The 9,449-nt window shown below is 59.9% G+C and overlaps 1 protein-coding gene across 2 annotated transcripts in view; it reads right to left on the bottom strand.

The window, feature by feature from the left end:
• Nucleotides 1-1,000: 1,000 nt before the first annotated feature.
• ITPR3 (inositol 1,4,5-trisphosphate receptor type 3) overlaps nucleotides 1,001-9,449 on the bottom strand; it is a 65,839-nt gene continuing 57,390 nt past the window's right edge. For both annotated transcript variants that reach the window (XM_082345032.1, XM_082345033.1), the window contains exons 48-59: nucleotides 9,076-9,186; nucleotides 8,792-8,984; nucleotides 8,424-8,549; nucleotides 7,860-8,032; nucleotides 7,012-7,176; nucleotides 6,148-6,340; nucleotides 5,578-5,682; nucleotides 5,363-5,490; nucleotides 4,420-4,585; nucleotides 3,663-3,823; nucleotides 2,377-2,538; nucleotides 1,001-1,829 (exon numbers count right to left, since the gene is read on the bottom strand). In XM_082345032.1, coding sequence (XP_082201158.1) covers nucleotides 1,761-1,829; nucleotides 2,377-2,538; nucleotides 3,663-3,823; nucleotides 4,420-4,585; nucleotides 5,363-5,490; nucleotides 5,578-5,682; nucleotides 6,148-6,340; nucleotides 7,012-7,176; nucleotides 7,860-8,032; nucleotides 8,424-8,549; nucleotides 8,792-8,984; nucleotides 9,076-9,186 — 1,752 coding nt within the window. In that variant the 3' untranslated portion in view covers nucleotides 1,001-1,760. The remainder of the gene's footprint in view (nucleotides 1,830-2,376; nucleotides 2,539-3,662; nucleotides 3,824-4,419; nucleotides 4,586-5,362; nucleotides 5,491-5,577; nucleotides 5,683-6,147; nucleotides 6,341-7,011; nucleotides 7,177-7,859; nucleotides 8,033-8,423; nucleotides 8,550-8,791; nucleotides 8,985-9,075; nucleotides 9,187-9,449) is intronic.

The following is a 9,449-nucleotide window of genomic DNA, read 5'->3' as shown; positions in this document are numbered from 1 at the left end:
TAGTTCAGGAATCTCATCTGGCCTTCACAAGAAAGGAAGCCCTTGTTGCTCTAAAGAAAGCTCTGGCCTGAGGAGGGACGCCAGTTGAGCATCCGCCCGCCCACCAGTCAGGCTAGGATGTCCTCCAGGAGAGGAAGTGCGGGTCTCCGTCTGGGCCTGAGAAGGGAAGGTGACGGGGCCTCTGGGCAAGGTGCTTCCTGCACGGCCACAGGAGCCCCACCTGCCAACAGAGGTCTGGCTGGCTCCTGGCAAGATTCACAGGCTCCCTTTTGTTGTAGGAGCTCCTGGGAGAGAGCCAAAAATAGCGGTCAGTACTGAAGAAGACGTCCTGTTGCAAACAGAAAGCAGTAGGAGGTGTATGACAGAGGGATGAGAAAAGCCTGCTTGGCCCTCCTCCCCAATGACTCAGAAGGCCAGAGCTCAGTCCTCTACCCCTGACCTTGCAGAAAAGCCATGTTCCAAGTTGGCTTAAGGGGCAGAGTAGAGCTACCAACAGGCCAGGCAGGGCCTCGGCTTGAGTCGGCTTCAGCACTCGGGGCAGGTTCTGTGGGAGGCCACACGGCAGGCCCCCTACCCTGGCCGGGGACACACACAGGGTCACCTTATTACTCCACGGAACCTTAGCTCTTACCAGTAGATGTTTACATTCCCTACTTCAGGTTTCTTGTCAAGAAGAGAGCTGAGAGAAGGGGTAGGGCAGGGCCGACAGCACTCCTTGTTGGGAAGAAGTGGAAGTGGGTTCTTAACCTCATTGTACCTGGACTCCTCACTGTGTTTTGAAATGCATAAAATAAAATTCATAGGATTATGATAGAAACCAGTTATCCCGTAGTACAGTTCTGTCCCGGAATCGCTGCAAGACAGGATGGCATTCAGCATCTCCCAAGAGCCCAAGGTTAGGCCAGCAGGCAGGGCTCGTATTCTGTCCTCTGCCAGCGCCACGTTGCCACCCACCCCAGCCCCTGGGGAGCACGGGAGCCAGCCTCCCTTTCTAACGGACTAGATTTATTAATTTATTTAAGGTAATTAACATATTAGTTCTCGGGCCAAAGGATTTGTAAAACATTACACCGAAAGGAGAAAACACAAGCAGTCAAAACCAGCCCCTGTTAACACGCCCCAGCCCTGTCACCTGGGCGTGTGACTCTTCCCCAGGAGGCCCAGGAGGAGGCAGGTCTCAGGACCAAGCCTATGGTCACCAGTCCAGCCGGGGCCGTGCAGAGGGGGTGGCGTGGACTCGGACACTGAGGTCTACGCACTGTACACGGCAGTTCTGAGGCACAGGGGGGCCGCACGGCCCTGGTCAGGGCTGAGCCTGGCACCGTGAATAAGTTAAATAACAAAAACAAAGCCCTAAAATCACTAGCGACAGCATCACTGCGCCCCTCCAGAAGTGGCAGTAACCAAAATGTAGTGCTTGGAATAAAAAGGAGACCCCACTCCTAATCACCCACCAGGAGGAATACAAAGGCACATCAGTCATTGCTTTAAGGGACAAAGCAATAGTCCTTTAAGAGGACTTAGGCATTAAGGTAAGCCGAGTCCCACTGAGTTTCTGAGTTTTTTTTTAAGAGCTTGGTCTGGGCAGGACTGTCAGCTCTAGTTTCCCCTCTAGGCTGGTCAGAGTCTACGCTCGCCTGGGGCGGGGTCTGGCAGAGGTGGAGCTGGGGGTTGGGTGGGCACCTGGCCTTGAGGGGCGGTGTTCCCACTCTCAGCTCTCCAGTGTCGCATGTGGCCTGACGGGCCTTCCATGGCTCCACTCAGCGGCTCATGCAGTTCTGGACATCCACGAAGCCCAGGCGTTGCCTGCGTTTCCGCTGCTCTGTCATCTAGATTTAAACAGATGCCTCAGGTTGGATCAGGCCGCCCAGAGCCCACCCTCCCCCCAGCTGCGGTTCAGCCCTGGCGGCAGGCCGAGGCGCCCCCGGGGTGTAGCAGGGATGTCAGCCCCAAACCCTTGTCCTCAGCGCGTCACAAACCACTGATTTGGTGCAGCTGGGAAAGCACCCCACCTAAAAGAGGGGCTGCCGATTTCATTTAGTCACTGCCAGATGGAGCGGAGGATGCTCTGGGCAAGAGGGGCTCTGTCTTGAGAAGCGGAAAGAGGCCTTACCCTCCCCGTCACCAGTCAACGCCGGAGGGGGACTCGCTAGAGCAAGGGAGGCCCCACACCAGCACGAGGTTCCGCTCAGCCCTGCCTTTCTGGGGTACGAGGATAGGGGCCACGACCCCGTCTAGCTTTCCACAGAGGGGAAAAGAACAGGAGCCAGCAGGAAAGGGGGCAGGGGGAGCGTGAAGGCCCCAACACCCTCCCCCACGCCACCAGGCAGGCCCTGAGGCTGCCGGTGTGCTGCCAGGACAGGGCTAGGGGCACACCTGCTCCTTGAGCTCGTTGAGCTGGGCAGTGAGGTGGGACACCAGCTTCATGGTGGAGTTGAGCTTGTCCTGAAGAATCCGGATCTCGTTCTGCTCCCCCTCCCCCTCGTTGCTCACCAGTGACATGGCCCGCATCCGGGGGAACCAGTCCAGGTTCTTGTTCTGAAAAACATCACCAGTGGGGTGAGCGAGCTTGGGGCCAGCCTAGGAAGGCCTTGTTTAGAAAAGCAGTTGTGTGGGGGGAGCCTGCTACCACACCCTTGGCCAGATTACTCCCCAGGGATGTGTCACGGGAAAATCTGAATTGACCTGGGTCCTCCCCAGGGCCAGAGTGAGCTGGCAGTGACCCTGAGCGGGCGAGGAGGCCACAGCACTGAGGCCAATTTCCGTTAGCCCGAGTCTCCCACTGGTACCAACACCACCTGTTTACTCTCCTAACAAACACCCTGCGAGCGGTGGAAGGCAGGCCTCTGCACCCAGACCCTGCCTCTCCTCCCTCCCTTCCTTCCTTCCTTCCTCCCGCCCAGACAGCACGCCCCACACCCCAGGAAGATGCGAGTCAGACACATGGTGCGTTGAGGGAGCAGGCCTCTGCTGAGGGTGGCTGGCATCTGACACATGAGGCAAAGCCACGTTTCCCGGGACAGAGGCAGAGCGGGAGGGGACACCGAGCAGCTTTCTGGTTCCTTGTGGCAAGCTCTGAATTCTCAGATCAACAGATAATACCTGCACTCAAAGACCAATCCAAATACAGACTCAAAAGACGTATAGATCCCCCTCCCCACCTGTCTTTCCTTTTAGGCTGCATTTTCTCCTCTAATGTGCAATAATCTAAAGATGCACTACGTCTGATGGGACTGATGGGCATCCTCTACCCTAAATGCTCCCAGACCTTTATTACTCACTGCCTGCACTCCCTTCGCTCCTGCATTGGCGTGATGGTTGATTTATCCTAAGTTTGACAGTTTAAAGTTCATCCAGGCGCCCTCTTGGCCTGCGACCACCCAGGCTTCAGAAAGCTGCCCTCCCTCTCGCCCAGCCAGAAAAGGCCCCTCAGAAAGGGCCACTGAGCAGCCGCCACAAGCAGGGCCGCCTCGCATCAGGCACCCACGGGCCCCGGACACCACGTGCGACCTCTGGGGGCTCTTTTCTGGAGGCCCCCCTGCAGCACAGCAGCTGGCGGGGCTCCCGAGTAGCCGAGGTCGGCTCCAGCTGTTCCTTGTCCGCTGCTGCCTCTTAACAAGTGTCCACAGCTGTCCTGACCCCCCCCCCTCCAGGGCCCACACCTTGATCATCTGGGCCACGTAGCTCTCGGGCCCTGTGTAGTCCGTCTTGTTCTTCACACGGACCAGCACAATGAAGTACAGGTAGTTCCACATGTTGTGCTCGAACTTGATGTGCTCCTCAAATGACACCGTCTTGTTGTCAAACTTGTCCCTCTCCAGACCTGCGGAGGCAGGAGGTGGGGGTGAGGGTACACCCCCTCCCCCGCCTCCAAGAGACCCGGTGGGCAGGCACAGCCTCCCGATGCAGTGGGGACATTGTTCTTGGGCTGAAAGTTCTGATGAATGCAGGCGACAGCCCAGCACTCTGGGCTCTTTAGGTCACTTCTATTTAAAGCCGCAGCACAGAGGGGACCATGGGAGCAGACGCCAGGATCCCGGGGGCTGGGGAGCCGGAAAAGCTTGGATGAGGGTCCTGTCCTACAGGGGCCCACCTGCTTCTTTGCCTGCAGTGGCTGTGAGGGGACCTGCACTTCATACCTAGGGGGTGGGGAGAAAGGCCCTGGACTGAGACCAGAGGTTTGAGGCCACTGACCAGGCTCGTTCCTCATCTGAGACCCAGAGAGTTTAAAGGGAGGATTTCTGAGGCCCTTTCCCACTCCCTTCTATGACTCCAAGTTCGGGCAGGGTCCTGCTCTCCCCAGTTCTGGGATGAGCGAACAGCCACCAAGCCGTCGGCCCCAGGGCAGGGCTCCCCAGCGGCCACAGGAATCTGGGAAGGGCCAGACTGAGGCCGACGACGGCAGGAGCCCAGCCTCACCACAGATGAAGCACGTGGTCTTGAGAATTTCTTCCTTCTTCTGCTTCTCACTGCGCAAGTCGGCAAAGGTGTCGATAATCACCCCAAAGATGAGGTTCAGCACGATGATGATGACAATGAAGAAGAACAGGAGGTCATAGACCACGCGGGCCGGGAAGAGAGACTCCTACGGGGGGGCAAGGCAGGGAGGCTGGGGTCAGCAGCCCCCATCTGAAGGGAATAAGGGCCTCTGGCTCCCAGGGCACTGAAGATGGCAGAGAGGACCCAGCCTCACCGCACAGAACGAGAATCACAATCAGAGGCCCTGAGTGTGGATGAGGACTCAGCGGCCGGGAAGAGGCCCTCGAGGAGTCTGGCGTGGGGAGCCAGGCCTGCGGGCATGGCCCGCCCCTGACTGCTGGTTAGGGGAAGAGCAGCTCTGAACTCCTCTGCCTGCCCTCAGGACACCTGGTCTCACTCGTTCTAGAAACCCTCTGGCCAAGGAGCAGCTTCTCGCCCTTGTGCCACTAGGGACAGACTGACATTCTGAGAACGTGGGGCTGCCCGAGCCAAACCCTGAGGCCTCCTTATGGAGCCAGCCGGCTTCCCCACCCTGCCTACCCTGGCTGCGGGCCAGGGCTCTGCCTCTCAGATGAAGCCGCTGTGGCCGGGGACCCGCCCGCTGTCTGACTCACGGCTTCCCTAGCCTGGGAAAGCCGGGTGCCAAGGTCTTTCCTCAGAGCATCTGCAGTGAGCTGGTGGGGATGCCTGGGTAGACAGGGGCCTGGATAGCTCAGCTACACCATAACCGCACGGGACTGGGCGGGACAGGGGGGAGAAGGGGACGCAAAGGTGCAGGGACTCGCAACCCTGAAGATGGAGGGAGGCCAAGCTGCTCTGCAGGCCATGACCTGAGGGCTGAGCTGGGCCCCCGTGGACTGGGGAGGGGGCAGGGGGCACTCACGTCCTTGGAGGGCTTGCGGAGAATGTCACCCACACCACCACCATTGCGCAGCCCGTGGTTCATGACGGTGACGATGCACATGAGCAGGGTGTCACAGGCCCGCTCCGTGCTGTCCAGCTCCTCATCCTCTGCAAGCAGAGCACGTGCTCAGCCCCGGGCCAGGCCACCTGCCTCTGCCCCCACCGCACCTGACTCCCAGGACGCACTGCCCTCACCTGCCAGGACCTCGGGCACCACGACCCCTGAGACACAGTCCATGTTGTCCCCACTGCATGTGTCCACAAATGTGGCAGCTCCATGTGGCATCCCCAGGGGGCTGGCTGGAGGGGACAGGATCAAAATCAGGAGGTCCAAGGACTGTCCTCATCATCTCCCCAGCTCTGGCCCCAACATCACATCCTCCAGGAAGCCTGCCCTGATCCTACCAGTTCCCCACTGCCTGGCTACAGTGAAGGGTCTCCATGTACCTGCCCCCGCCGGGCTGTGCTCCAAGGGCCGGGAGGGGGGTCTGCACCCCTAGCCCTGGCGCACCGGCAGCTCCCACAAGTACCGAGTTTAACATGAACCACAGGGTCTTCAAACAAGAGCGACCCAAGGCGCTCCCACTCTCTCAGTCTGTCCAGGGAAGAGGGAGGCAGTGAGCTAGACCCCCACCCAGAACCCAAGAGGAGAAACTGAGGCAGGGGGCCTGATGGGATAAGCACTTCCAGGCCCTGGTCCCGACTCCAGCCACTTGTGCAGGCCCCTCATCCCCACACGCCCGCCCAGGAGAGGCACCCCCAGACCTCTGGAGTGGTTGCCGGGCAGCCGGTCGACCTCGAGAATGAAGTCATCCTTGAGGAAGAGGAAGCCAACAATGGAGAAGAGGTAGACCAGGATGAGGGCCAGTAGGGCGGTGAGCAGGATGGAGCGGCCATTGCGGGTCACACTCTTGATGACATTGAACAGTGTCTCTTCGCGGTAGATGAGGTCAAAGAGCTGCAGGGCAGAGATGGGGCCGCCGCTGGACCCACGGGCTACCTGCCTACCAGTGGTTCCCCCCGCCTCCCCCAGCGGCGTCTGCTCTTGGGCAGGAGGAACCAGGCTGGCAGGCCTGTTGGGGCCGTCGTCTCCAAGGAACCTGGAGTTCCAAGGCCCAGGAAACGGAGAGGTCCGGGGGAAGGCTAGAGGGTGGAATGGGCAGCGCATACCACACGCAGCAGGAGAAGGATGGCCAACACTTACAGTGTGCTTGCTACGTGCCAGGACACACTCTACACAACTGTTGTGTGTTAGCTCACTTCATCCTCACAATTATTCTAGAGGGCAGGTGCCTTTAATTATCCTCATTTTACAGATGAGGAAACTGAAGCACGGGCAGTTAAGAAACCTGCCCAAAGTTACACAGCTAGGAGGGGCCACACTGGGAATGCAAACCCAGATGGTCTGGCTCAAGAGTCCAGGCTTGGACCCCCACTGTACAGGGGAGATGGGGCCATGAGTAGATATCAGGGCCTTGAAGGCCAGGCTGGGGTCCAGCGGAGGAGGACACTGGAAATCCACTCCTCCCAGCCCAGCAGCAAGAGGCCTGGGGCTGGGGAACTGTTAGCAACTGGCAGGAAGCCCCAGCTGCCTGCCCCTGCCCCTGCCCAGCCCCACCCAGGCCTCACCAGGATGCTGTAGAAGAGCTCATGGGCAAAGAGGCCCAGGACACTCGTCAGGATGTAGCCGACGTGGTACAGGAACTCCATGTCCATGACCATGGCCTTATAGCCCCGGATGAAGGTGCCACGGTTGCCCACGAAGCTCACCACGAACACGATCTTGTTGGTCAGCTGTGGGCAAGTGCAGGGCATGGGGGTCAGTGCCCTACTACCCACCCTGAATCTCCACCCCTGTTGCCAGGCCCAGCCGGTGCCTAGAGCCGAGGCGAAGGCTGGGTCTTCAGGGGAGTGGATCTGAGCTGGTCCTGCTCAGCCTGGCAAACACAGCCTTAATGAAAATGCTTCTTGAAATGCATCTGGGCTTCTGGGACTAGAATAGAGGAGAAGCCCCTTGGGTCCCCAGCTCCAGGAAGAAAGTGAGATGCAGATAAAGGAGAACGGGTCAGAGAAGACCGTCCTTAGCCTTTACGGTGACTAGGTAAGTTAGGAAAAGGCACCCCCCACGTGCTCAAGACACTTTATTTCTACCTGTCAGGAAACTGTCATAACACATAAACCTTTGATGTCCTCAATGTGCCTTCGGGCAGCGCACAACTCACACTGGGAACCCAGCAGCCCTGACGCTGGTGCTCCAAAGCGGCTCCTGGCTGGCTGGCTCTGAGTGCCTGCTGCCCCGAGTTGTCCAGGGGAAAGAGGAGACACAGAGTGGTCCCAACCTCGGGTCTATAATGAGCTTGGGGTCCCAACACAGGGACCAGGGGGAAGGGGCAGAGCAGCAGGCCAGCTTCAGGTCCAGCTGCGTGACAAGCCCAGGAGGGGTTGGGGGTGGGCGGTGGGGGTCCTCTGGCACTCACGTTGAGGGCACCCAGGATGTTGAGCGTGGGCCCAATGCCCAGGTAGTAGATGGAGCGCAGGATGAGCGCCACGATGAGGGGGCGGATGCTATAGCGCTTGGTGAACAGGGCCGCGATGGAGAAGCAGATGAGGATCCAGAACAGCAGCGAGATGAGGGGGGAGCCCAGCACACCTGGGGGCCAGGGAGCAGGGATAGGGCGGCTTGCTCAAGCCCACCCACCCAACAGACCCCAAGAAGCTACCCCTTTCTGGGAGCCTTCCCTGTAAGTTCCTGCTCACCTGGCTGTAGGGCCCTGCCCATCACACCTGCATCTGGAGACCTAAGGTAGGAGGTCCTCTCCATCTGCTGCTACCGTAACTGGTCTCTGCCTTGTATGTGTGTGTGCTGTCTCCAGAGGTCAAGGACCCTATCCATCCCCGTGATGAGGTGCAGAACCCAGAGGCCAGTGAAGGGGGTGCTTCTCCCCACTCTGCATCCAGTCCCCTCAGAGCCTGGCCAGCTCACATCAGAGGAGGGAGCATGGAAGGCTCAGGGCCGCCACCTGCCAGCCCTGCGTCCTCACCTGTGGATGCGCCCTCCACGTAGGGGTAGAAGAAGGCGATGATGATGTTGATAAAAACCGCCAGGTTGAAGGAGATGCTGCCCCACAGGGTCATGCGGCGGGAGAACCAGTAGATGAGTGGCATGCCTGGGGGAGGAGGTGGCGGGGCCAGGGTAAGGGGGGGGCCCCTGATTAACACCACCTGCCCACCCCATACCAGGCCGCAGAGCCTGCACAAGCTCCAGGCCCCACTTCAGGAGGAAAACGTGATCAGAGCCCTCCTTGGGGCAGGGGTGGACCCCCACCAGTAGGCGAGGGAGGCATCAGGGGCATCAGTGAGCAGCTCCAGCCCCCACCCCCGCCCTCCTGCCGGCCCGCGGGGTCCTCACTGCGGAGCTTGCGCTGCCACTCCATCTCGTTGTGCAGGAAGGAGGACTGGTCGAAGAAGTCGCTCACTTTGCTGCCCTGCTCGTCCTGCTCGGTGGTGGTGAAGAGCCGGTGCTTGGTCTCCTCCGTCAGGAACTGGCAGATGCCGGGCACCGGGAACACGATCTGCTCCATGCTGCGGTCCTGCCGCACGATCTGGACGCACACGGGCACCTGGTCACATCTGAGCCGTGGCCCCCGAGGCCCCAGCCCTCACTCGCGGCCCCCAGCTGTTCTTGGGTCTCACCTCTATCTGAGACGTGTGGTTCTCATAGTAGGCCAGGGGGTCCTCCTCCTCCTCCTGTGCCGGTGCTGAGGACTTGAGCATCTGCGACAGCTGCTTGTTGTTGAGGCTGAGCTGGGGGCGGGGGGGATGCCGAGGTCAGGCCCGCCCCCACCTCCATGCTGGGGCCCAGCTCTGAACTACACCCCACTGAGTGACCCCCAGCTAGACCAGACCCAGCCCCAAAGTGGGAGACAATCCTATAGGACAGTCAGCACCCTCCACAGTCCTGCCCAGGTGCACCCCTAGGTCCTGCTCCAGGCTTCCAGACGCCCCAGACCCACACCGCAGCCTTGCTCCCACTCCTCTGTCCCGGTTACATCCCTGGCCACCAAGCC

The sequence above is a fragment of the Balaenoptera borealis genome (genome assembly GCF_965194805.1).
Source record: "Balaenoptera borealis genome assembly, chromosome: 12".
NCBI lineage: Eukaryota > Metazoa > Chordata > Mammalia > Artiodactyla > Balaenopteridae > Balaenoptera > Balaenoptera borealis.
The sequence above is the reverse complement of the archived record's forward strand: the minus strand, read 5'-3'. Positions and strand labels throughout refer to the sequence as shown.